This window comes from Agrilus planipennis, unplaced genomic scaffold (genome assembly GCF_000699045.2).
Source record: "Agrilus planipennis isolate EAB-ADULT unplaced genomic scaffold, Apla_2.0 scaffold271, whole genome shotgun sequence".
Taxonomy (NCBI): Eukaryota; Metazoa; Arthropoda; class Insecta; order Coleoptera; family Buprestidae; genus Agrilus; species Agrilus planipennis.
The window spans coordinates 19660-45722 of record NW_020438965.1 but is presented as its reverse complement, the minus strand read 5'-3'; the positions used below and the strand labels follow the sequence as shown (position 1 = coordinate 45722).

The following is a 26063-nucleotide window of genomic DNA, read 5'->3' as shown; positions in this document are numbered from 1 at the left end:
CACAATATACTAATATATGTATAAAGTACCACGTGTATGTACTAAAAATAGACTCCAACAAATCAAACAATNAAGTTCCCAATAGTATCTGGTATATCTAGTAATTCATTATGTTGCAAATCCAGAGTTGACAAATTGATACAACATCCGATCTCTTGTGGAAGATGCTCCAAATGGTTATGAGATACATCAAATGTAACTAAATTAACTAAATTGCCTATGCCAGCTGGTAAAGACTTTATTTTATTTTCTCTCAGACTTAACATGGTTAAAGATGTTAGGTTTTTAATATCCTCATCGACATATTTAATTCGATTAAACCTCAGAAACAATGTTGTTAGTGATGTCAACTTATATACCACCTCAGGTATTTCATTAAGCTTATTATGTCGTAAGTCTAAGACTTTCAAATGTTTTAAATTGGCCAAAGAGTTTGGTAGTGCTGTTAATGAATTTTCACTTAAAGCAAGTGTTTGCAAACTCACCAGGCAGCCGACTTCTGGGGGCAAAGACACCAGCTTGTTTCCATATAAATACAACTCCAGTAAATGATTCAAGTCCCTCAAAGTCGCTGGTAAATTGGTAATGTTAGATTTACTTAAATCCAAGCGAGTTAAACTTTCTTCTTTACATCTCACAAATTCTTTAGTTACATCAAGATCAGCTTGAATTGGCTTATTCTTCTTAATTGTAGGCTTTGGTTTGTTTGATTCAGGATGTTTAACTGTAACCATTTTTGGTCTTACACTTTCAGTAGCACTTAATGATCCAGAAGAAAGTTTCTTGGGTTTGAATCCTTCATTTACTGCTAAAGAATCACTTTCAATCATTTCTTTATCCAGATAGCAAGCACTCGAAGGTGCTGCATTACGTGAGTTACTCATTTTTAGATTTTATCAGTGAACATTGTTCATTTTTAGAGTATTATCAATAATTCTAGGAAACACATCACATTTCCACATCATGTGAAACTATGTATTCCATATGAACATCTTGAATAAACTTTGAAGCTAATTAAATTTATTAAAATGCGCTAATTCTTACTTATTTTTCTTATCACTGCTATAGTCCTTCACAAAAGAAACTTAAATTGTTAATAACTTACAGACAACAAATCAGCTGATCAAACAGTTGCTATCATGCGGTGTTAACTCCTCCTGTCAAAATAGTAGTGACTACACCTGGCAGATGGCGGTGTTGCAGCGGTTAAAGATTTTGTAAAATGGGTTGCATAAGAAAAACAGCATACGGTCATAAAAAATATTATCATAATTTTTAATTGCATTGAAGTGATTAGGGTTGTCTACGTTCAAAAACAGTTTTAACAAAAATTGGTAACGATAATAATAATGATTTGTAATGCCTTTCATTGAAGGAGAAATCGGGAAATACCACATGTAAACGTTCAAAATTCGCGTCCGCCACCGCGAAGCGCATAAAGAGAAAAATAGGAATTGTCTGTACTTAACAATGAGAGTATTTGAAAAATATGAAAATATTAAGTTGAATGTTATTATTTGTCATTCATAAGAAGAAAGCAGCAATGAAAATGTTGAAGAAAGGTAAGTAAAGAAGTACAAAAAAATGAAATTTTATGAAGAAGTGGTGCATGCATAAATAGTAGTAGAATATGTGAAAAAATAGAGAAACGTGTTGTCAATTGTTATTTACAAAAAGAAAGGTGGGTGGAAGTGGTAAGTAGTGTTAGGTGAGGACCAAATACAGTAAAAAAATTTTATGCATGTGTGTAAATATATGAAAACATACACGGATTTAACAAGTCATGAAGGCCTGCTTCGGTAACCTTGAAATGTATATTTGTTTTATTGAAGATTCGCCAATTTTATTTGATTGGCACCTTTCAAATTTTCGATGAGATACCTAGGTAACTTTTTAAAACTAGCACATATACATCCACATGTAGCTATGTAGGCAAACATTACTAAAAACGATAACAGATAAAGGTATCTGATAATTACCAGAAAACAAATAAATCACATCATATAACATATGTATAGGTACGTATTATTCTCTTATTAAAAGTGTTTATGAAGAAAATGAAGTTATGTAAAAGTAAATAAGGGGCCACGTTAGTTTTTTATGCCACGGTCATTTCAAAAAAAAAATAAAGCAAAATCGCTACAACCCAATAGACGATACTGAGAAAAATGTGTTCGTAGTCTGTACATTTTCTGCATGATAAATATAAAATGGGCAAAGTCAGAAGGAAGGCTAATTGAACATTGTTAACGTCTTAAACTGCAAAGTAGAATTGAATTCATACTTCTTAGGTTAATGGTCCAATGTAGCAATTGTTATTGATATACGTGTTTCTTTTAAATATGTACACCGCAATAGTTGGCGAAAAGGAAGTTACCGAAACGCCACCAAAACTTGCATTCAATATTTTCCATAAAACTTCAATATTATGAAAAAGAAGTGTTAAATGTTCACAGGCAAATATTGTACAAGTTCCTATTGCAAGAGGAATATCTGCACACGTTTTAAATTGATAAGGCGTGTTGCTTAAATTTGGGGTGGAAGGTAGAATAACAGAACTATTGCAGCGCAGTACAGTTATTAGATATGTATTTACAAATATTGACAAAGAGTGTATCCAAAGGAATGATTAGTTTGACTAACTGGACAAGTGCTTCGTGCTTCGATGGAAGTCGTTGGTCACTTGTAATACCTAAAGCTTAAAACTAGGAAAAAATGGTAAGGGTGTGGCGCATGTCACCATTGCTGATTAACCCTTGCAAACATCTTCGTGGATACCTACAAGGCGGNAACAAATAAATCACATCATATAACATATGTATAGGTACGTATTATTCTCTTATTAAAAGTGTGTTTATGAAGAAAATGAAGTTATGTAAAAGTAAATAAGGGGGCACTGTCGTTTTTTATGCCACGGTCATTTCAAAAAAAAAATAAAGCAAAATCGCTACAACCCAATAGACGATACTGAGAAAAATGTGTTGGTAGTCTGTACATTTTCTGCATGATAAATATAAAATGGGCAAAGTCAGAAGGAAGGCTAGTTGAACATTGTTAACGTCTTAAACTGCAAAGTAGAATTGAATTCATACTTCTTAGGTTAATGGTCCAATGTAGCAATTGTTATTGATATACGTGTTTCTTTTAAATATGTACACCGCAATAGTTGGCGAAAAGGAAGTTACCGAAACGCCACCAAAACTTGCATTCAATATTTTCCATAAAACTTCAATATTATGAAAAAGAAGTGTTAAATGTTCACAGGCAAATATTGTACAACTTCCTATTGCAAGGGGAATATCTGCACACGTTTTAAATTGATAATGCGTGTTGGTTAAATTTGGGGTGGAAGATAGAATAACAGAACTATTGCAGCGCAGTACAGTTATTAGATATTTACAAATACTGACAAAGAGTATGTCCAAAGGAATGATTAGTTTGACTAACTGGACAAGTGCTTCGTGCTTCGATGGAAGTCGTTGGTCACTTGTAATATCTAAAGCTTAAAACTAGGAAAAAATGGTAAGGGTGTGGCGCATGTCACCATTGCTGATTAACCCTTGCAAACATCTTCGTGGATACCTACAAGGCGGGGTTTTCAAACTGAAAATATTGCAAGACAGGGTTGTTTTTAATTTGTGAGAAATCGGCTACATCGAAAAAATCAACAAGCGGCACTTTCTAAACGTTAAACCCATAAAATAAATACCCCATAATAAAAATGAAACTATATTGGGGATCGTAACCGATCGTTCCTCAATCGTTACCTGTATAAAGTAATTCAATTATTTCACTGATGCATCTAGCCGCCTTGTAAATTTGCAAAAATATTCTAAAAAGTGCATACAGGAAGTTTGTGGCCTGCATCAAGAAGAAGGGTCTATACTCTGAACAGGAAGAAATTAAAATTGTTTTAACATCGAACTACATGAGAAGAAAAGAAGTAGTACATAAATTGTACGATTCAACGGAAAAAATTGTAATTTTCTTGTCGAAATACTGTAAAATACAGTTTAGACTTTTGCTGTATTTGTTGCAATTATGTTTTTATCAAAAACGTTGTTCATTGAAAAAAAATTGAAATTGTTTTGTTTTTATTATGAGATGTCCAACATACACGTATTATGTTTTTTGTATTATAATAAGAATATGTGTCGTATGTGTAATGGTAAATTCAATAAGGAAAATTATTTCGATAATGACTAATGACTTAACCAATATTTTGACTGTGGTGGGTATGAATAGTATAATCAAGTATAACATACACATATACAGTATAGACATAGACTGTAGAATAGTCAGCGTTATCGGAAGCAGTTTATTTATTTAAGAAGTACGTACATGTAAATTTGGTTTCGCTTGCAAGTGACCTTGCTTGCAAAAGTTGTGCGAATTTCCAGCTGCATTTGAAACAAATACAATTATACGTAAATAAATAATTGCTTCACATTGATTAACTTTTGTCCTACTCAATTATACAATGGAAATAAATGAAATGTGGTTGCAAAATTAACTTTTATGAAATTCACTTGACAAAAAACAGCTAATAATGTTCCCCATGCAAAATACTAATTGGGTAAATTGACAAAGTACATACAGTTGTACAGAAATATGCAAATGAAGATATTTCCAAAATCCTTCACTTAATAAATAACATACCTTATTGGAATCAATAATGTTAATTCCGTGTCTGTACACTTCTTTCTGAAATATATATCTAACGAAGTACGGTAATACAATAGACATGGATTTTAGCTAGAAAATTGTGTAAAATTAAAAATTAAAATAATGATAATAATAACATGTAATTCTTTATAAAATTCAATTAGTAAGCAGTTGTAAGTATTGCACACCGAATGGGAAATCTCGGCAAAAACATGATGTTACTAAAAAAGTAACTTCAATCGTGTTGCTTGTCTTGTGTTGTTATTTTTAACGGAATTTCCGTTTTTCCTTCGCAATGTTCCAGGAAAATGAAGCTGTTTAGAAGGGCAACAGTATATGTTTCTGTATCTTTCTGCAAAACGTACCTAATTATGGCACATGTCTATTACGCATTTCTTCTTTTTAAACTGTCACTGCCTTACTTGTACTGCAAAGTATTGATATTACTGGAAGGTAATCTCACAAACTTGAAATATTAATGTTTGCAAATATCTGTTCTGTTGTAATTATTTATGATTACAGTTATCTGACATATTGCTTTTTTCATTTCATGAAACTGTATGTGTTGTACATATGTAAAGATTCCCATGAAACTTGCAATCACAAGTTACATGCCTTTTTTGGGAAACGTCGGGGATGCTTGGTATATATATGTTCAACTTCATTTTCAATTCCATGTTGTTAACTTTACATGTCGGAATTAATACCTACGGCATTGTTTATACCTATCAGTCATCATGTGCCAATTTCCGAAAAGTATTCTGTTAGAGAACGTATCTATTATTTCCGTAACTCTTAAGTGTGCTTACTGAACAATTCTGTAAATAATTACGTCACCACACCATCATAGAAATGAATTGTTTAAAAATGATTTCAAACAACTTTCAAAAATGTGTTCATAGTTAAGAGAAGGAAAGGTTTCACATACGAATACATCCGTCCAATTTTTGAAACGATGTTAATAAATGTAATAAAAACTTTTTTTTCTTGACCTTTAATCAGGATTATTGCATTTCTAGTAACATACTTCACAGTCGATTTGTTGTGGTGATAGGACGAAGAAATAAAAGTAACGCGAAAACGATAAACTATTTCATGAGCAAACAAAAGAAATGAAGGCTACAAATAAAATATGATATTGCAGCATAACAGTATTTTCAGATACATGAAATGAATACTGCATCGGAACAGAAAACAGATTGTAAAAAGGGCGAAAAGTAGGATTTACCAATAACTTCTTCACAGTAGGGAATCAATAACTTATTACTGACATCTGGAAATGCCGCGTAAAAGAAATAGTGAAAATATACTGACAATTGAAATTTAAACCGAAATCACCGACCAAAGCCATAATAAAAGTGCAATTAGGAAAACTAAGGATTATAGACGTCATGCTGTGAGTTACTACAAGATGTTAGCCTTCTACAACTTAACGACTCACTTAAAAACATTTTGCACCCCTTGAAGAGAGGGAGGATGACCAAAATGTCTCCAGTAAAGAACCATGAACATTGTTCCTAAACAGGACAGATATTTTGACCGGAAGGGTCCGGCAAAAGTACCTGGAGTGTAATAAATGTTTAAAAATGGGCACAGCAAATGTCTCTAAGAAATGTAACATCAAACTAAAATATTTCTAGTAAACTGCAGTAATACATTGAAATATATCATAAACATGATTCTCAACAATTATGATCAGAACACATGTCAAGAAATATACAAACACACTTAATATTTCACTTTAAAAAATAGTAAATTGTTTTTGTAAAACGTATTAAATCGCCACAATACAAACATTTCGTTGTTTCTTAAAAATACTAATGTGTGAAATGGTATCTTATCATTGTTGTGGTATTGAATGGAAATATTTATCGGAAATGAACGGATCGACAGAGTATCATTACTGATGAGTACAAAACAAAATTGTGAAAGAATGGCAAAACGTTTGGGATAAGAGGTAGTGAAAGTAAAAATAGAAAATAGCTTTGACAAACCTGTACATCATAACCTTATAAGGTGAAATTACAACAGGTCTGTCATTTACCATTCCTATAACCCCTCAACAATGCAAACTTCAAATTCTGTAATGAACATTGTAGTTGTAGCCTTTTTCCCGCTGAAATATAACAATTTCTGCATTACGTTTAAATATTGTTTGTACATGATGGCACTTCTAAGTTGCCTTAAGTATGGCATTAAAAAAGCACGTCCGTACTATGTAATTGTTCATTTTATAATTTTATTATCATGTGCAATCACAAGGACATAATACGTGAAGTAATGTAAAGAACAGTTATCAAAAACAGTGTGTATCTTTCAATTGTTACGTATTTTCACTGCCTTTCGGTTGCCACCATGCATATAGTAATGGGCTTTGAAAATGTGAAATATATAAATGTTCTATAAAACTGAATTCGTTACAATCACAGGATTGTATGCACCTTTCAAAGTAGACTAAATTGACAATGGAGAAACTTCGTATTACACAACTACTATTCATGTAAACCCTGCAAATTAATGAAGAATATATGTACACTGAAAAGAAATACGAATGCAATTTTATTATCCCCAACGAAGTAGTAATAATAACACATTTCACTGAGGGAATTGCAAATGCAATATGTTGTAGTTAAGTTGAAAAAACATCATTGATGCAATTAACAGTAAAGGGGTGTGAAACTATTATGTGAACCTTGTAGCTTATATATGCAAGAATGGTACCTACGCAGTGATGTGAAACGTAGACAGGTACACATTTCTCTGTAATACCTACAATTTTCAAGAACATGGGTAGGTATGTGGTGTAACTAATATACAGTGCTGCAAAGTTTTGTAAAAAAAAAACAGCATCTGTATGTGCAAGTGAATTGCTGAAAATATTTCCTTTGTCCATTTCTTTTAATACACAAACGGTTGTATAAATATGTAAATATGCATCCTGATGAATATTTTTACTTTGTAAGACATTCTTCGCATTTGAAGGAGACAATTATAACTCCTGACAATTGTATATGCAACATACGGAAATTATTTAATGCACGTTCTTTTAGGGTGGTTATTTCTGCGTGATTGTACTACGTGACTTGTCTAATGCACATGTCCTTAAGTAAAATAATTGCGTTTTAATGAACACACTTAACCAATTAATGTAACATGGTACGGATTGCTGAAGACATTGCTTATGTAAATAGGTATGTATTCCTCCCCTTCTTGAAGGCCCTCATTGGTTCTCTAACCCCACATTATGTCGTGTACGCCCCTACAGTATTTTCTCATTGGTTTCCATTTTAAGGAAATACGATAACTGCGATATAAAGGGAGTAATTCCATTGTAAAGGCAGATTGTTGTACGTTTATCGTCCGCTATACTTTCTTATCATTGCTGATATTTACTTGAAGTTGAAATTGTTGTTGTTTTAGTGTTTATTTAAGTTTTTTACGTTTTTTTTGTCTTTGATTTTGTGTTTACTTTTGTAGTGTAGTAAATACTAATAGTTTTTGTTACGTTTATCGTCCGCTATACTTTCTTATCATTGCTAATATTTAGTTGAAGTTGAAGTTGTTTTAGTGTTTATTTCATTTTTTTACTTTTTTTTTCTTTCGTTTTGTTTGTGGTTTTGTAGTGTAGTAAATACTAATAGTTTATCGCCCGCTTTACTTTCTTATCATTGCTAATATGTTGAAGTTGAAGTTGTTTTAGTGTTTATTTCATTGTTTTACCTTTTTTTTTTTTCTTTCGTTTTGTGTGTAGCTTTGTAGTGTAGTAAATACTAATACTTTATCGTCCGCTATACTTTCTTATCATTACTAATATTTAGTTGAAGTTGAAGTTGTTTTAGTGTTTATTTCANTAATACATTTTGTGTTAATACTTATTGTCTAATAATATACAATAGATTAAAATAATTGTTATCTGAAATCTTTTACCATAAATATAGGTCATAAAATTTGGAAATGAATATTTAGTCAAAGCATGCACCACAATTTGAGCATCTCTTGCTTTTTAAAAGAAGACAACAAAGTATTCCAAGGGGGAAGAAAAATATTGCACAACATATACCTAAACAAGTGTAGTCATCTTCTAATCTGCCTATTCTACAAGCAGGGCATCCTCCAATAACCACAACTTCAGAGGGCACTACAGTGACAATTGTCGAAGTAGCATTGGTACCATAGTTAGGAACAGACGGATGATATAGTGGTGCCGTTGGTTGATAAGGGGGTGGTAAATAACTAAATTGTTGATGAACTCCTAAAACTTATTGAAAAGTATGTTCATAGTCTGAGTACATTCAAGATTAACCTGCAGGAGGCTGCTCTGTATAAGGAGGTGGCTTTCTGTTAATGTTATCCATTGTAATAACAAATCACTATAATATGTAATGAAAAAACTTGTTTATGACTCAATCTAGGTTACACGTTATACGTTTATTATAAAAGCTTTGATAACACAGACTATTGTAGTAATACTGCTGTTGGTAATGATTAAACTTTAAAACATAACTAGATAATATTTTAATATTAACACAAATGAATAGCAAATATAATTATTATTGGCGAATAATAAATAACGATCATAGACAAGTGATAATGTTTTTGTGTATTTAAATTTTTTCTATGTATATTATGTGCATATACGTATCATGTCATTTTGGGGTTGTCAGGTGAGCTGCCAACTTCACTTTTTTCTCTTAATCTCTATTGAATTTCTAATGATACGATTGCTATTTTTTTAAACAGTCTGCAGAACATAACGCAAAAGACAAAATAATGTGTAACAATGATAAAGCGAAAACAAGTATTTGTGAATTAATTATTATGTGATTATCTATTTTCTAGATATTATAGTTATCTATGGTCTGTAGATATTATTTGTTGTAGGTTATGCATAGGTTGTTTGCTTATCTATGGTTGTTTGCAGTCTATGGTTTGCAGTTGTTTGAATATTTATCCACGGTAACCAAGTTTGATCGAAGTAGATTGGAGTTAACAAAAGTGATTTAAAGGGTGTGAAGTAAATATGAAAATCGAAGAAGTAAAAAGTACTGTAAAAACTCAAAGAATTAGTGCTCATAGTCATATAAAAGGTTTAGGTTTAGATGAGAATGGTTACGCTATTCAAATGGCGGCAGGTTTGGTAGGGCAAGAAGCCGCAAGAGAGGTTAGAATACTTTCAGATTTGAAATTTTTATTGTCCATTTTAAATATTTACTTTCGTCTTTCTTAAATGTAGGCTGCTGGTATTGTAGTTGATATGATTAGAAGTAAAAAAATGGCAGGAAGGGCTATATTACTGGCAGGTCCTCCAGGTACCGGCAAAACTGCTATTGCATTAGCGATTGCTCAGGAATTAGGCAATAAGGTACCGTTTTGTCCCATGGTTGGGTCAGAAGTGTACAGTTCTGAGATTAAAAAAACGGAAGTTTTGATGGAAAATTTTCGACGTGCCATAGGTTTAAGAATTCGAGAAACTAAAGAGGTTTATGAAGGAGAGGTAACTGAACTTACCCCAGTTGAGACAGAAAACCTTACAGGAGGTAATTTATTTTGTCATTTAACTCATTAAAAGAGAAGTTAATTCATCTTATTTATTCCTATAAATTCGGTTTCTTTCAAGTCTTAAAAGTTAAATTGTAGGATATGGAAAAACTGTAAGTCATATTATAATTGGCTTAAGAACAGCCAAAGGAAGTAAGCAATTAAAATTGGACCCCAGTATTTATGAATCTCTCCAAAAAGAAAAGGTAGAAGTAGGTGATGTTATTTACATAGAAGCTAACAGTGGAGCTGTGAAAAGACAAGGGAGATCTGATGCTTTTGCTACAGAATTTGATTTGGAAGCTGAAGAATATGTACCATTACCAAAGGGAGATGTTCATAAAAAGAAAGAAGTTGTTCAGGTATATTAACAGAAAAATTAATAACCAAATCTTGTATGTCTATGTAATAGGGCATGTATGTTTTTTAAGGATGTCACATTGCATGATTTAGATGCAGCAAATGCTAGACCTCAAGGAGGCCAAGATGTTCTCTCAATGATGGGCCAACTTTTAAAGCCAAAGAAAACAGAAATAACTGACAAACTTAGACGAGAGATAAACAAAGTTGTTGATAAATATATAGATCAAGGTATAGCAGAATTGGTTCCTGGTGTTCTCTTTATAGACGAAGTTCATATGTTGGATATAGAAACATTTACTTATCTTCATCGAGCTCTTGAGAGTGCTATTGCACCTATCGTTATTTTTGCAACAAATAGAGGACGCTGTGTTATAAGAGGAACTGATGATATAATTTCACCACATGGCATTCCTTTAGATTTATTAGATCGTTTGGTAATTATTCGTACTCTACCATATTCAAAACCAGAATTAGAACAAATTGTAAAGTTACGAGCAAATACTGAAGGTTTAGAAATAGATCAAGACGCATTGACAGCTTTGGGAGAAGTAGGAGCAAGATCAACTCTGCGGTATGCTGTACAACTTCTAACGCCTGCTGCTTTAACGGCCAAAACAAATGGACGAAATAACATAACACGAGTTGATGTGGAAGAAGTTAGCATACTTTTCCTTGATGCAAAGTCGTCTGCCAAAATTTTATCACAAAATAAAGATAAATATATGTTGTAAAATTGTTTTTTTCTTATACCTTTTCATTTGTAATAAACTTCATTTACAAAATAAACGTATTTTTATCCTATTCTGCACAAAAATTTCATTGTAAATTCATTAACATAAAAATTAAAAGTAGAATAAACTTCATATAACAAAATACTCCCTAAAATTACTTGACTTTTGGTTGATTTATCCATTCTGAATAGGGAAACAATTTGTCATTATTTATAAGGTAATAAACATACATTATTGATTTCTCAGTTGCAAAATTAATAAAAGCTGCCGTACAGTTTTATCTTATAATACGTGTTGTTTTTTTTACTGCCTATTTAACAAAAACTCAAAAACATAATATTTAGTCCCTTATTAAGTTTAGCTATATAGAGTTTATCCCATACATAAAAAAGAATCTCTGAATTGAAAATTGTAAATTAAAAATCTCACTATCGCACACACCCTTTTTATTTGACGAATATTTTCATTTTTTTATCTAACACATCAAGTAATTTTATTGCAGATAATACGCACTTATTTATGTACAAAATCCAAAGGAATGTTGGTAATCAACAAATAATTAACGATAAATTTCATATGGTATAAAAAAACAGCAACTGTTACAAAAAGTTTTCAGAAAAATTTTAATGGCAGCTATTTTATTTTCCTATTTAAATGTTTATTATAGTTTGTAGTTTTTATATTTACTATCGCAATTACTTTTTAAGTTCTAAAATTATTTATGTATGCCCGTATTAAATATTTGAATTCGTCCAATCAAAATAGGCCAAATCTTTGCGTTTTCACGTTTTGAATTATTATTGGACACGTGTAGCAAACTACCGCGTGGTATCATTTGATTGGTAGTCTCATCTTTTTTTTATATTATTATAACCCTACATACTTCTGGCAGATTTTATTTAAAGTTTCGCTAGTTCGAGCGGAGTGCAATTTATAATTTATGCCGGTGTAAATTTAATTAAAACCAGAAATGAAATATCTGGTAATTTTTATTCTAGGATTGTTCTTATTTGCAGGTATGTGTTTTTTTTAATATAATCAATATTAGTTTTTGAATAAAGTTTCATTTAGGTAATTGCAAAGCACAAGATGATCCCGGTTCGGTCGCCGATACAGTTGAACAAGATTTGGGATCAAGCAGGGAAGGTTCTAGAACTGGTAAATATACTTTAAATTTATTCATTTATGGTCTAATTTTTACAAAACTCATAAGCCTCTCAGTTAACATGTAATCAACATGTTTTCTAAAATCTGTGTATATATTAACTTCAGTTCCCTTTATGTCCTTATATTTCTCTAAATACCAGCCGTACCTGAAATATTATTTTAATGTTTTACTTAAGCAGTTAATTATTCACATACTTGCAATTTTCAGTAATTGGACTGTCATATTTTTTATTTGATTGAAGTTTTTCTTTAACAAGTTCTGATTCAGCTTTCTCAATTTCATTTAAATCGATTTCTGTACTTTTATCATAAGTGTAGAATTTTGGACTTACTAAAACAGTATTTTCATCAAAATCTGAAAGTAATTTAGATGAAAATATTATATAGGGTGTGTGCTGTTTATGTGATTTCTGTTACAAAAACTATGTAACAAGTGGTAGATACAGATTTTTATATTTAACAATTAATCTTAATATAAAAATTAAACTTTTACAACTACAAGCTAGAAAAATAAGTAAAATTCAAGGCTATAGATAAGATTGATTATTATGATTGATGTTTAATGTAACCTGTCTTCCTTCTAAATCGTGAGTGAACTTGTGTAAAACCAACGTCAGACTTTGGAGGAAAATAAAGTTTAAATACTGGTTGCCTTGAAATATTCTTGTCAGTACTAATTTCTTCATTATCTGAATCATAATTATCCATTGTTTGTTACCACACTTTTATTATTACTACTTAATTCAATAGAAATGGTTTGATCAATAAATATTGCTCATTGGTAGAATTTCATACTCTGATAGAGATATTTTTTACAGAAGAATTGCACTTTAGACAATTAAAAAGGGAAAAATTAATTTTTTAATTTGTAGATGATGAGGTAGTTAAACGTGAAGAAGAGGCCATCAAGTTAGATGGTCTCAATGTGGCTCAGATTAAAGAAATGCGAGATAAAGCAGAGAAATTCACATTCCAAACTGAAGTTAACCGAATGATGAAACTTATCATCAATTCCCTGTATCGAAATAAGGAGGTATAGAGTTTTTGTAACAATTGCTATGTGGTTCTTACTGTAAATTCTTTGTTTCAGATCTTCCTAAGAGAATTAATTTCTAATGCATCTGATGCTTTAGATAAAATACGTCTATTATCTCTGACAGATAAAAGTGTTTTGGATAGTACTCCTGAACTAAATATTAGAATAAAAGCAGATAAAGAAGAAGGCTTACTACATATAACAGATACGGGTATTGGCATGACTAAGCAGGACTTGATCAATAATTTGGGTACAATTGCGAAATCAGGAACTGCAGAATTTTTAAGCAAAATGCAAGAGGCTGAATCATCACAGGATGTAAATGATATGATTGGGCAATTTGGGGTTGGTTTCTACTCAGCTTTCCTTGTAGCTGATGATGTCATTGTTACAACTAAACACAATGATGACAAACAATATATATGGGAGTCGGATGCTAACAAGTTTAGTATTACAGAAGATCCTAGGGGAAATACCCTGCTTAGAGGTATACTGTTTGTTTATAAATGCAATAAGATTTTGAAAATTTTTAAAGACTGCACTTGTTCTATTAATATTTTTTTATTAATTTGCTGTTTTTATTTTTAGGAACTACCGTAACTCTTAAACTAAAGCCAGAATCTAAAGACTTCCTGGAACATGAAACCATTAAGAGCCTTATTAAAAAATACTCACAATTTATCAACTTCCCCATTTATTTGTGGACTAGTCACACAGAAAGTGTCGAAGAACCCATAGAAGAAGATGAAGCAGACACTAAGAAATCAGAAGAAGATCCAATTGAAGAAGATGCTGCCGTAGAAGAAGACAAAGAAGAAAAACCGAAAACGAAAAAGGTATATTTTTAGTTAAATGTAGAGATCATAATTCATTTTTATTTTTAATTTTCAGTATTTATAAAAATCTAACGGTGATTTATGCTTTTTTTTAATTGTATTTGCGAAAGGGTTGAGTAAATGATAATTAAAGAAATTATTTTAGGTAGAAAAAACTGTGTGGGATTGGGAACTTATTAACACCAGCAAACCAATTTGGACGAGAAAACCAAACGAAGTAACAGACGAAGAGTATAATGAATTCTACAAAGCATTAACAAAAGATAATCAAGACCCACTTGCAAAGGTCCATTTCGTGGCTGAAGGAGAAGTGACTTTTAAATCTCTTTTATTCGTTCCCAAGGTGCAACCATCTGACAGTTTCAATCGTTATGGTACGAAAACAGACAACATTAAACTTTACGTACGACGCGTCTTTATCACGGACGAATTCAATGAACTTATGCCCAATTACTTGAGTTTCATTCGAGGAGTAGTAGATTCTGACGACTTACCACTCAACGTTTCTAGAGAAACACTTCAGCAACATAAACTGATTAAAGTAATTAAGAAGAAATTGATCCGAAAAGTCTTGGATATGCTAAAAAAAATACCTGATGAAGATTACGACAAGTTTTGGAAAGAATATTCCACCAACATCAAGTTAGGTATCAATGAAGATCCTGCTAACCGAACTCGATTGACCAAACTTTTGAAGTTTTACTCTTCAAATGGAAAAGACATGACCTTCTTGTCTGATTACGTACAACGAATGAAGCCAAAACAGGACAGAATTTATTACATTGCCGGAGCTAGTAGAGCGGAAGTAGAAAAGTCACCTTTGGTTGAAAGATTACTAAAAAAGGGTTATGAAGTATTGTATCTTATTGAAGCTGTAGACGAATACTGTATTAACTCCTTGCCGGAATTCGATGGAAAGAAATTTCAGAATGTAGCCAAAGAAGGATTCAGCATTAGTGAGTCTGAAAGTACGAAACAGAAATTCGAAGAGCTTAAAACAACTTTCGAACCCTTGATAAAATGGCTTGGTGACAAAGCACTTAAAGATCAAATCTCCAAGGCAGCTATTTCTGAAAGATTAAGCGACTCTCCTGCCGTCTTAGTGGCTAGTATGTTTGGGATGAGCGGGAACATGGAAAGATTAACAATTTCACACGCCCACAAAAAAGCTGACGATCCTCAACATTCATACTATTTAAATCAAAAGAAAACATTAGAAGTTAATCCTAGACATCCATTGATTAAGGAATTATTAAGAAGGGTCCAGGATAATCCTGAAGATCCTGCAGCCAAAGATATAGCCCTTATGCTATATAGAACAGCGACTTTGCGATCGGGGTACATGTTACGAGAAACGGCTGATTTTGCAAAGTCAATAGAACAAATGATGAAGAAGTCGTTAGGAGTAACGGATGAAATAGACGAAGAAGAGGACGAAGAAGAAGAAATTGATGTTCCTGAAGATGGTGTTCCATCAGATGATACTGAGGAAGTTAATGCTGAAGAGCATGACGAATTGTAGCGTAACTAGTTTGTGTAATTCGTACTCTTGTAAAGACTGTGTTTATAATTTAATTTTATTTAATATTAAATAAACGTTTTTGTTTATTAATTTTTTGTAGTTTGCTCCATGTGCTTGCAGATAAAAAAGATCAATTCTAATAAAAGGCGCAAAAGTATGACTTGTCGAAAAAAGAATAAAGTATAAAAAAGTTTGTAACTTATTTCATGTTTTTTATTTTATAGTTGTTAAGAAGTTAGTATTAAGATTAAGCAAAACTATTAATGACGACAAACCACGATAAAAAACTTGTTTAAAACAAGTTCAAAACGTTAAATTAAATGAACATAAGTTTAAAGCGTGTATTTGATTTGTTTATTTCACAAATTTAATAAGTGTTTTTTTTCGAATCCTGGTCGTTGACGATTTAACGAAAACTACTGTAGTACTATAGTGTTTGAAAAGTAAATGTTACATGGCTTTGTCTTTGGCCTTCCTGTGTGTATGTTTATTATACATGTAAATCGTTCTCACCCAAATATTTTGACCCAGTAAAAGGTTACGTCCGTTTTTCTAGCATAGGTAGTTTTAATGTCGTATAAATCTAGCGTTAAAATACTTTCTATTAATCATTTAATTTATTAATCGCTTTAATAGGTATATAATATCTACCTAATTGTTGTGAAAATTAAATTGAAAAATGAGCACTATTATATATGTAAATTTAATTACAGTTGAAGACGTGAACGTATGCACTGCACATAATCCAAACGTTATCGGTTCTTTTTAATAAAATGTAAAGATAAAATCTCTGTAAATTAATATACATATATAGGGAATTATGATTATGAAAATGTTGATGAACATAAATGGCAATAACCATTTCTTCTTCAGATGTTAATTCAGAGCCAATGATAAGGAATACATACTTATTAATATTTTAAAAAACTAGATCGACGTTTCGCCTATTATTTTTAGATTTTTTTAAGGATAGGTTTAGGCGTTTATGTTATATAATACATCTGGTTTAAAAAATTAATAAAGCATTTGTCCCTAATTAACATCTGAGGCATTAATGGCAATATTGTAATAGCTCAAATGTTTTCGTTTGTTCTTTTGAGATATCGAACTTAATAAAACATACTGATAATTTTTTATTGTAGAAAACTTAAATTCATCTTAAGCAGGGAAGTTTTACATCATCAATTACATCGGCATAATGAGCGGGTAAACCCCGAGCACCTAAATTGTAAACCGCGAACAAGCTTCCGGCAGCGGGTTGTTGTCTTCTTTCTTCTGGGCTAAGTGCAAATCGTGATGATGTTACAAACAAAATATCAAGTTTCTCACCACCCCAAGACACAGATGTAACATCTAAAGCTGGTATTGCTATTATCTGCAAAACTTTTAAAGTTTTCGTATCAACTTTAACCACAGCTCCACCCCCGTACAGTGCCACCCATATATTATCGTCTTCATCTATTGTCATTCCGTCGGGATTCCCCGTTAATTCGTCGTGTTCGCTCACATCAAAGACTACTTTTGGATTTGAAATTTTACCAGCTTTAAGGTCGAAATCGTACACCCTAACTTGACGAGTTGGGGTGTCGATGTAAAAGAATTTCGTGTTTGCTTTATTCCACGCCAAACCATTACTAATATTAACAGGAGCTATTACAACTTCAGGGTTTTCAATATTTTCCTTTGTTATTAAATAGAGCGAACCTTGGTTTGGAACCACGCCAATTGAATTTTCGTAGCCCATTGTTCCTAAAGATTAGATTTAATTGTGAGTAGATATGGATTATTAGTAAAATATTGTCACATATTATTCGGAATGGAAACGGTAGCTACTAAGGGGAGTAAAAATACCCTCTTCAAGAATAGATTAAACTAAATTTATAGCTTTTTCATAACAGAGACTAATAAACTTTAATTACTGAGAACTTATTACTGCACATCTCTACGCTTTCTAATCAATTTTGGGGACATGCGAATGAAATCTACGTAATTTTATAAAAGAATAAATGAAATGTCGTCTTTTCCGTAAGTCTGTGATCATCCCACCAATATGAATCGCATACACATACCCTAAATGTGTATTGTGTAACTATACGAGTACAAAGGTACCTATTACAATGGGATACTGATGATATTTTCATTTTAGAACAAACAGAATAGCTCAAAACCCCAACGCCAAAACACGACACTGTAGTTGTCCGAAGCACTTTTCGGTAACAAAGTTACCTTCTTCAGGGACTGAAGTAAACTAAACCTAAATGAGAACTAATCCTAATTTATACTGATAGTTGTTAAGGTTCAGTGAACATGACCCGAAGCCAACAAGGTAGATGTTCAATGGACCTTAACATCATCATCATAAACGTAATTAAACTAAACTAAATAGCGGAGATCCAGGGATGGGACCGTTGTCATTGTTAAGAACAATTTGTTTATTTTTATAAATGTATAAACTTTCAAAACTGTTTAGTAAACGATTATTCCTAACTTCTTTAACTAACTTAAGGTTATTAATATTAATATTATGTCCATCAGTAAGAATATGTTGGGCAACACTAGATTTTTCTTCTCTACCAAACCTAGCATGAGCTAGATGTTCTTTAAATCTGGTTTTGATTGAACGTCTAGTTTGTCCAATATATTTTTTACTACAGTCATTACAACTAATTTCATATATCCCCGACTTTTCTAAGAATGGAATTTTATCCTTAGGGTTACCAAGGAGAGTTTGAATGGAGTTGCCATTTGAACTGTAAGCAATCCGTAAACCAAGTTTTCGAAAAATACCCTCGAGTCCGCGAGTAAATCTTGGCTCGTATGGCATAGTAATAAACTTGGTTTTATTAGCATCTGTTTGAAAAGTCGTAGATCTTGAAATAAAATTCCTAAATTTTATCTTATTAATTAATTTATCAATAATGTTACAATTGTAACCATTGTCTTTTGCAATTTTCTTAATTGTACAGAGTTCCTTATTATATCTATTTTTACTAAGAGGGAAGCTAAGTAATCTGTGTACAAGGAAGTTAAAACTAGCCATTTTATGTTGAACACAATGATTAGAGTCGTTGGGTATATATCTAGAGGTATTAGTGGGTTTTCTGTAGATGTCGAATTCTAAAGAATTCCCATTTCTTATAACCAACGTATCTAAAAATGGTAATTTGCCATCTTTTTCCATTTCTACTGTAAATTTAACCGAAGGGAAACGTGAATTTAAAACATCAAGAAAGTCTTGAAGACTTCTGGAACTTAAATCGAAGATAGCAAAAATGTCGTCCACGTATCTAAGCCATATTCGAGGAAAAAACTCAAGGTGGCTAAGGTCACTTTCAAAACGACTCATAAAAAGGTCGGCTATAAAGGGTGATAAAGAATTCCCCATAGCTGTTCCTTCTTTCTGTTCGTAGAAGCAACCATTTATCTGAAAATAATTTTGCCGCATGCACATTGAAGCCAGAGTTATGTACTCAGCTACAATGTCGGCGGAGAAACCATTTTCTTTAAGTAAATCCTCTAAATACGTCAAAGTAAGCGGAACAGGTACACTTGGAAAAAGGGAGCAAACATCAAATGAAACCATAACCTCACTGTCTTTTAGTTTTACGTCTTTGACTTTGTTTATGAATTCAATAGAATTTTTAACTGAAAAACTAGGTGGTTTAATAGGGAGGTTGTTGAATTCATTTGTCAACCACTTGGCTAATTTATAAGTTGGTGCACCAATTGCAGAGACAATTGGTCGCATCGACTTACCTGGTTTATGTATCTTGGGCAAACAGTACAAACGGGGAACTGTTGGACATGATACAAGTAAATTTCGTTTTAATGTAGGAGTAATAATGTTGTGACATTGTTTTACGGTTTTAGTAAACCCAGCAACCATACTAGGTAAAGGATTTTTATTTAATTTTGAATAAGGTCCGTTGTTAATAAGGTCATCAACCCGATCGTAATAGTCTTTTTTATCCAAAATCACAACTTTATTACCTTTGTCAGCTTTTACGTAAAAACAATCCTTATCTCTCAATTTTTTGATAACTTTCATATTAGCATTTTTAATATGGGAACTCTGAGATTTTAAGCTGGTTTTCAATTTTAGTTTGCAAGCCTCTCTGATATAGCCTTTGGAATTGTCATCAAGATGTTGAATTGAACTTTCAACATGTCCTATAACATTTTCTAAGGCTGTAGCAGGAGAAGGCAAGGCAAACTTTAATCCTTTATTGAGTAAACTAATTTCGGCATTATCAAAAACTTGAGATGACAGATTCTCTACAATGTGTTCGACCTTCTTAGGAAGTGGTTTGGAGAATATACCTAACTTACGTAACTTCTTTTTATGAATGTTCACCTTTTTATGAAATTTACAATCTATAGATAAAAACATCTTCCTTTGAAAATCGCTCCATTTTTTGAATTCTTTTTCACTTAAATTATAAGTTAAAGATTTAAATAAATTATACGCCTCTATTTCAAGTAGACTACGTTTTGAGTACAAGAAATCCAATTCTAAATCTAGCCACTTACGCTTAGCAAAAGTGGTTATTTTTTCAATAACTTTACAGTTCTTTGAAACTTTAATATTCATAAACTCTGGGAAAAGAGAGTTACGTTTACAGGTTTTTAAGAATTGGATATCTGCACCAATTAATCTAATCTTACAACTAAGTTTGTGATACCTGTTTAAATCCGATGACCGGGAAGCCATGACGAAATATGAAGATTGGAAAAACTTTGGCGGTTGTTGTAGAACAAACAGAATAGCTCAAAACCCCAACGCCAAAACACGACACTGTAGTTGTCCGAAGCACTTTTCGGTAACAAAGTTACCTTCTTCAGGGACTGAAGTAAACTAAACCTAAATGAGAACTAATCCTAATTTATACTGATAGTTGTTAAGGTTCAGTGAACATGACCCGAAGCCAACAAGGTAGATGTTCAATGGACCTTAACATCATCATCATAAACGTAATTAAACTAAACTAAATAGCGGAGATCCAGGGATGGGACCGTTGTCATTGTTAAGAACAATTTGTTTATTTTTATAAATGTATAAACTTTCAAAACTGTTTAGTAAACGATTATTCCTAACTTCTTTAACTAACTTAAGGTTATTAATATTAATATTATGTCCATCAGTAAGAATATGTTGGGCAACACTAGATTTTTCTTCTCTACCAAACCTAGCATGAGCTAGATGTTCTTTAAATCTGGTTTTGATTGAACGTCTAGTTTGTCCAATATATTTTTTACTACAGTCATTACAACTAATTTCATATATCCCCGACTTTTCTAAGAATGGAATTTTATCCTTAGGGTTACCAAGGAGAGTTTGAATGGAGTTGCCATTTGAACTGTAAGCAATCCGTAAACCAAGTTTTCGAAAAATACCCTCGAGTCCGCGAGTAAATCTTGGCTCGTATGGCATAGTAATAAACTTGGTTTTATTAGCATCTGTTTGAAAAGTCGTAGATCTTGAAATAAAATTCCTAAATTTTATCTTATTAATTAATTTATCAATAATGTTACAATTGTAACCATTGTCTTTTGCAATTTTCTTAATTGTACAGAGTTCCTTATTATATCTATTTTTACTAAGAGGGAAGCTAAGTAATCTGTGTACAAGGAAGTTAAAACTAGCCATTTTATGTTGAACACAATGATTAGAGTCGTTGGGTATATATCTAGAGGTATTAGTGGGTTTTCTGTAGATGTCGAATTCTAAAGAATTCCCATTTCTTATAACCAACGTATCTAAAAATGGTAATTTGCCATCTTTTTCCATTTCTACTGTAAATTTAACCGAAGGGAAACGTGAATTTAAAACATCAAGAAAGTCTTGAAGACTTCTGGAACTTAAATCGAAGATAGCAAAAATGTCGTCCACGTATCTAAGCCATATTCGAGGAAAAAACTCAAGGTGGCTAAGGTCACTTTCAAAACGACTCATAAAAAGGTCGGCTATAAAGGGTGATAAAGAATTCCCCATAGCTGTTCCTTCTTTCTGTTCGTAGAAGCAACCATTTATCTGAAAATAATTTTGCCGCATGCACATTGAAGCCAGAGTTATGTACTCAGCTACAATGTCGGCGGAGAAACCATTTTCTTTAAGTAAATCCTCTAAATACGTCAAAGTAAGCGGAACAGGTACACTTGGAAAAAGGGAGCAAACATCAAATGAAACCATAACCTCACTGTCTTTTAGTTTTACGTCTTTGACTTTGTTTATGAATTCAATAGAATTTTTAACTGAAAAACTAGGTGGTTTAATAGGGAGGTTGTTGAATTCATTTGTCAACCACTTGGCTAATTTATAAGTTGGTGCACCAATTGCAGAGACAATTGGTCGCATCGACTTACCTGGTTTATGTATCTTGGGCAAACAGTACAAACGGGGAACTGTTGGACATGATACAAGTAAATTTCGTTTTAATGTAGGAGTAATAATGTTGTGACATTGTTTTACGGTTTTAGTAAACCCAGCAACCATACTAGGTAAAGGATTTTTATTTAATTTTGAATAAGGTCCGTTGTTAATAAGGTCATCAACCCGATCGTAATAGTCTTTTTTATCCAAAATCACAACTTTATTACCTTTGTCAGCTTTTACGTAAAAACAATCCTTATCTCTCAATTTTTTGATAACTTTCATATTAGCATTTTTAATATGGGAACTCTGAGATTTTAAGCTGGTTTTCAATTTTAGTTTGCAAGCCTCTCTGATATAGCCTTTGGAATTGTCATCAAGATGTTGAATTGAACTTTCAACATGTCCTATAACATTTTCTAAGGCTGTAGCAGGAGAAGGCAAGGCAAACTTTAATCCTTTATTGAGTAAACTAATTTCGGCATTATCAAAAACTTGAGATGACAGATTCTCTACAATGTGTTCGACCTTCTTAGGAAGTGGTTTGGAGAATATACCTAACTTACGTAACTTCTTTTTATGAATGTTCACCTTTTTATGAAATTTACAATCTATAGATAAAAACATCTTCCTTTGAAAATCGCTCCATTTTTTGAATTCTTTTTCACTTAAATTATAAGTTAAAGATTTAAATAAATTATACGCCTCTATTTCAAGTAGACTACGTTTTGAGTACAAGAAATCCAATTCTAAATCTAGCCACTTACGCTTAGCAAAAGTGGTTATTTTTTCAATAACTTTACAGTTCTTTGAAACTTTAATATTCATAAACTCTGGGAAAAGAGAGTTACGTTTACAGGTTTTTAAGAATTGGATATCTGCACCAATTAATCTAATCTTACAACTAAGTTTGTGATACCTGTTTAAATCCGATGACCGGGAAGCCATGACGAAATATGAAGATTGGAAAAACTTTGGCGGTTGTTGTAGAACAAACAGAATAGCTCAAAACCCCAACGCCAAAACACGACACTGTAGTTGTCCGAAGCACTTTTCGGTAACAAAGTTACCTTCTTCAGGGACTGAAGTAAACTAAACCTAAATGAGAACTAATCCTAATTTATACTGATAGTTGTTAAGGTTCAGTGAACATGACCCGAAGCCAACAAGGTAGATGTTCAATGGACCTTAACATCATCATCATAAACGTAATTAAACTAAACTAAATAGCGGAGATCCAGGGATGGGACCGTTGTCATTGTTATTGTTCTTAACATAATAATAATATACTGATACTTAAAAAGTAACACAATAAAATGCGTCATATATTTATTATAATAAACAAAAACTAAATGTTCTTGCTACCCAAATGGTTTTTCTGTACTTTTAATTATGTGGATAGTGTCACCTTTTATATACCATACTGAAAAAATGCTCTCAAAAAAAGTACGTATTCTTATAGTATGTGCTTTAATCGCCCATGTGCGGGCCGTGTGAACAGTCGTTCCGCACTCTTTATAATAAGTTAATGGTACGCGTACCAGCGACCACTGGTTCCAAATTGCTATTAAAAGTACAAAAGAAGCATGCACGATTACTTTTAATGTTTGTGTAGTTTTTAGTATTGATTTAGTGTTGAAAGTACCAAAGAATATTATTTTTTTGAAGATGATTATAATTAACACGACGCATATAGTAGATTTATTAGTGCTATGCACTAAAGCAAATCTATTAGGTTTGTTATGTAATAGGTAAGTAATAAGACTGTTAGCATTAAGTAACTAATTGCAACTGAACGTCGTAGATTTCTTATAAACCACTATAAACTACTCATTGTCAGTATTTGATGAACTTCTCCCCCACCTATAAAAATTTCTGACCGCATCATTAAAAGCAGCTTAAAAAATACTTAAAGAAAACTTACCTATCCACAATCTTCCTTTGGCATCTGCTTTTCCATCGTTGAATTGACTAGATGGAAATTGTTTTGCCACTGTTGTAAGAGTACCAACAGCTTCCAATCTGCTACCTTTAGGATACCATCGTATAGCAACAAGCGTTCTATTTAGCCCTGCCACAAATACATGGGTATCATGCACTGTGGGAATAATGGGTGTAACATAACCGTCCAGTTGAATATGATTCAAAATTGTTGTTACAGGATCATAAGAATATATTCTTCCGGCCAGTATGTCAACAAAATATAACAATTTAATTCGATCATCCCAAGTAGGCTCTTCGCTAATGTTGAATGGTTGTGTTAATTGCCGAACACACGGACCATTGGCGATAGAACTGTTTAAAATAATAATGATAATTAAAACAGAACAATGGTGATGCAGGAAATTAAATTCAAATTAAATACTCACCTGACTATGAATGTGGTAAGCGTTATTAATGTAACAAGAGTGAAGGGAAATCGTTTAAAGAACATCTTTTTCGTTCGAATGTTTAACTTATACTGGGCAGATTAATACTGGGGATACTGGATCTAGATGGCAATGAATGTTGGTTTGTAGCGGTTAACAAAAAACGATTAGTTTCCTTGTTTTTTGTTATTTCCATGTAGAGAAACGCGATGTAATTTAAAGCGAGGTACTTCAAGAAACAAAACCGGAAAGATTTATGTTTTGTTGATGTGCATATAAATTGAAAGTGTTTATATGTATATCGGTACACATTATTTTCATATTCCTGATTGAAATATGTGCGCGTAAGTATGAAATGTACGTATATTGCAATTTCCTTATCATTTAAAATGTTTGAAATAACGAAAAAGGACGATTGTCTTATCGTTTTCAAATTGTTTTTAGTTAGTTTTAAAAATTTTTTACATCGTTAACATTTATGAATAAATATAAATAAATACGTAGAAGGAATGATTAGAAATATAAAGTAATATATTCCTTTTCATTGGTGTACACTTTTTGTACTTAAAAACAATCTTATTTTTAAAATAGTCGTTTAATAATCAGAGGAAGAAGGATCTTAAGTTTGGATCCCCTTCATCCTTTAAGCACTTTAAACATACAGTAAGTAAAGTAATTATTCCTAAGTAGTTAATTACAAATAAAGAAACGAAGAACAAAATGATAACATTATAAATATATAACTGTTTTATCCTTCCTTTCTATAAAAACGGTTCAATGATAAATAATTTAGATTAAGTAATTATAGCATAAAACGTTCAGTTATACGATAAATCGCGGTTAACTGCAAGTGCTCCAATAATAACTTATAATTGGATTCAATATTTGTACCCTAAGGATTGCTTCTAGGTCTTTATATTGTTAATTGAATATATAATTACTTGACAAAAATTTATCACAAAAATTATTAAAACATCGGTTTGGTACATTTAACCTTCAGTGAAGCTTCACTTAATCAGAAATATGTGAAGTTAAATTTAGTTTTATATACATATACCAGAAATTTTGCTTTTCATTATATTCATTATCGATTTACGCTCATGCATAATACCCTCAAAACTTCATAACGAAATCATGTCACATAAACTAGTAGAATAAAGATAATTTTATTAAAAATCCAATTTCTCTTTGAAAACTATCATAGAGGAAATAATAGTCAATTGGTGAACTTTTGGCTTCATTCTTTTCTTTTCGTCAACATTGATTACACATCAAAAGCAGAATTGTTTCTATCATTTGATATGAGATATGATTAGAAACCAATGAGTTATTTGAATACTTGACTTTGAAATCACTCATTTATTTTACCTATCGTCTCTTCTATATAAAATTTATCTGTGTTGCGTTCTATAAAAAATGAAAGTTTCTCAAAAATTAGTAAAATCCAAATCCTAATATTATAACAG

The 26063-nt window shown here is 31.9% G+C and overlaps 6 protein-coding genes across 8 annotated transcripts in view; 2 read left to right on the top strand and 4 right to left on the bottom strand.

Annotated features, from left to right (window-relative positions):
• Positions 1–62: 62 nt before the first annotated feature.
• On the bottom strand, positions 63–1141 carry LOC112904660 (leucine-rich repeat protein soc-2 homolog). Its single transcript, XM_025975299.1, has one exon. It carries the CDS (start codon positions 882–884, stop codon positions 63–65), a length of 822 nt encoding a protein of 273 aa, XP_025831084.1. The 5' UTR covers positions 885–1141.
• Positions 1142–8529: 7388 nt separating this feature from the next.
• Positions 8530–9281, bottom strand: LOC108740365 (brain protein I3). The gene is made up of 2 exons (XM_018474657.2): positions 8969–9281; positions 8530–8917 (listed from the first exon to the last, which is right to left on the bottom strand). The coding sequence occupies exons 1-2, from the start codon at positions 9018–9020 to the stop codon at positions 8628–8630; spliced, it is 342 nt and encodes a 113-aa protein (XP_018330159.1). The 5' UTR covers positions 9021–9281; the 3' UTR covers positions 8530–8627.
• A 55-nt stretch (positions 9282–9336) lies between these two features.
• On the top strand, positions 9337–11331 carry LOC108740364 (ruvB-like helicase 1). Of its 2 annotated transcripts, XM_018474655.2 has the most exons (5): positions 9337–9522; positions 9587–9826; positions 9899–10202; positions 10303–10565; positions 10635–11331. In XM_018474655.2, the coding sequence occupies exons 2-5, from the start codon at positions 9686–9688 to the stop codon at positions 11295–11297; spliced, it is 1371 nt and encodes a 456-aa protein (XP_018330157.1). In that variant the 5' UTR covers positions 9337–9522; positions 9587–9685; the 3' UTR covers positions 11298–11331. The 2 variants fall into 2 exon arrangements, with proteins under 2 accessions (XP_018330157.1, XP_018330156.1); XM_018474654.2 differs by lacking the exon at positions 9337–9522 and having other exon boundaries at positions 9536–9826.
• An 851-nt stretch (positions 11332–12182) lies between these two features.
• On the top strand, positions 12183–15948 carry LOC108740356 (endoplasmin). The gene is made up of 6 exons (XM_018474646.1): positions 12183–12313; positions 12369–12455; positions 13337–13497; positions 13555–13987; positions 14089–14336; positions 14482–15948. The coding sequence occupies exons 1-6, from the start codon at positions 12268–12270 to the stop codon at positions 15856–15858; spliced, it is 2352 nt and encodes a 783-aa protein (XP_018330148.1). The 5' UTR covers positions 12183–12267; the 3' UTR covers positions 15859–15948.
• On the bottom strand, positions 12464–13330 carry LOC108740358. The gene is made up of 3 exons (XM_018474649.1): positions 13034–13330; positions 12660–12795; positions 12464–12610 (listed from the first exon to the last, which is right to left on the bottom strand). The coding sequence occupies exons 1-3, from the start codon at positions 13170–13172 to the stop codon at positions 12481–12483; spliced, it is 405 nt and encodes a 134-aa protein (XP_018330151.1). The 5' UTR covers positions 13173–13330; the 3' UTR covers positions 12464–12480.
• A 1030-nt stretch (positions 15949–16978) lies between the features above and the next one.
• LOC108740357 (regucalcin) overlaps positions 16979–26063 on the bottom strand; it is a 10445-nt gene continuing 1360 nt past the window's right edge. Inside the window, exons 1-3 of one of the 2 annotated variants that reach the window (XM_025975274.1) lie at positions 24598–24890; positions 24153–24523; positions 16979–17607 (exon numbers count right to left, since the gene is read on the bottom strand). In XM_025975274.1, coding sequence (XP_025831059.1) covers positions 17012–17607; positions 24153–24523; positions 24598–24662 — 1032 coding nt within the window. In that variant the 5' untranslated portion in view covers positions 24663–24890 and the 3' untranslated portion in view covers positions 16979–17011. Of the gene's footprint in view, positions 17608–24152; positions 24524–24597; positions 24891–26063 lie in introns of those variants that run through there. The other variant, XM_025975272.1, reaches the window with a different exon arrangement.

Coding starts and splice junctions, on each gene's coding strand:
- LOC108740365 (XM_018474657.2), bottom strand. CDS start 9,020: ATGGATAACATTAACAGAAAGCCACCTCCTTATACAGAGCAGCCTCCT. Junction 8,918..8,968: donor TACAGAGCAGCCTCCTGCAG/GTTAATCTTGAA, acceptor AATAAGTTTTAG/GAGTTCATCAACAATTTAGT.
- LOC108740364 (XM_018474655.2), top strand. CDS start 9,686: ATGAAAATCGAAGAAGTAAAAAGTACTGTAAAAACTCAAAGAATTAGT. Junction 9,827..9,898: donor GGCAAGAAGCCGCAAGAGAG/GTTAGAATACTT, acceptor TCTTAAATGTAG/GCTGCTGGTATTGTAGTTGA. Junction 10,566..10,634: donor AAAAGAAAGAAGTTGTTCAG/GTATATTAACAG, acceptor ATGTTTTTTAAG/GATGTCACATTGCATGATTT.
- LOC108740356 (XM_018474646.1), top strand. CDS start 12,268: ATGAAATATCTGGTAATTTTTATTCTAGGATTGTTCTTATTTGCAG. Junction 13,498..13,554: donor CCCTGTATCGAAATAAGGAG/GTATAGAGTTTT, acceptor TCTTTGTTTCAG/ATCTTCCTAAGAGAATTAAT. Junction 13,988..14,088: donor GGGAAATACCCTGCTTAGAG/GTATACTGTTTG, acceptor TTTTATTTTTAG/GAACTACCGTAACTCTTAAA.
- LOC108740358 (XM_018474649.1), bottom strand. CDS start 13,172: ATGGATAATTATGATTCAGATAATGAAGAAATTAGTACTGACAAGAAT. Junction 12,796..13,033: donor ACGATTTAGAAGGAAGACAG/GTTACATTAAAC, acceptor ATACTGTTTTAG/TAAGTCCAAAATTCTACACT. Junction 12,611..12,659: donor CCAATTACTGAAAATTGCAA/GTATGTGAATAA, acceptor ATAATATTTCAG/GTACGGCTGGTATTTAGAGA.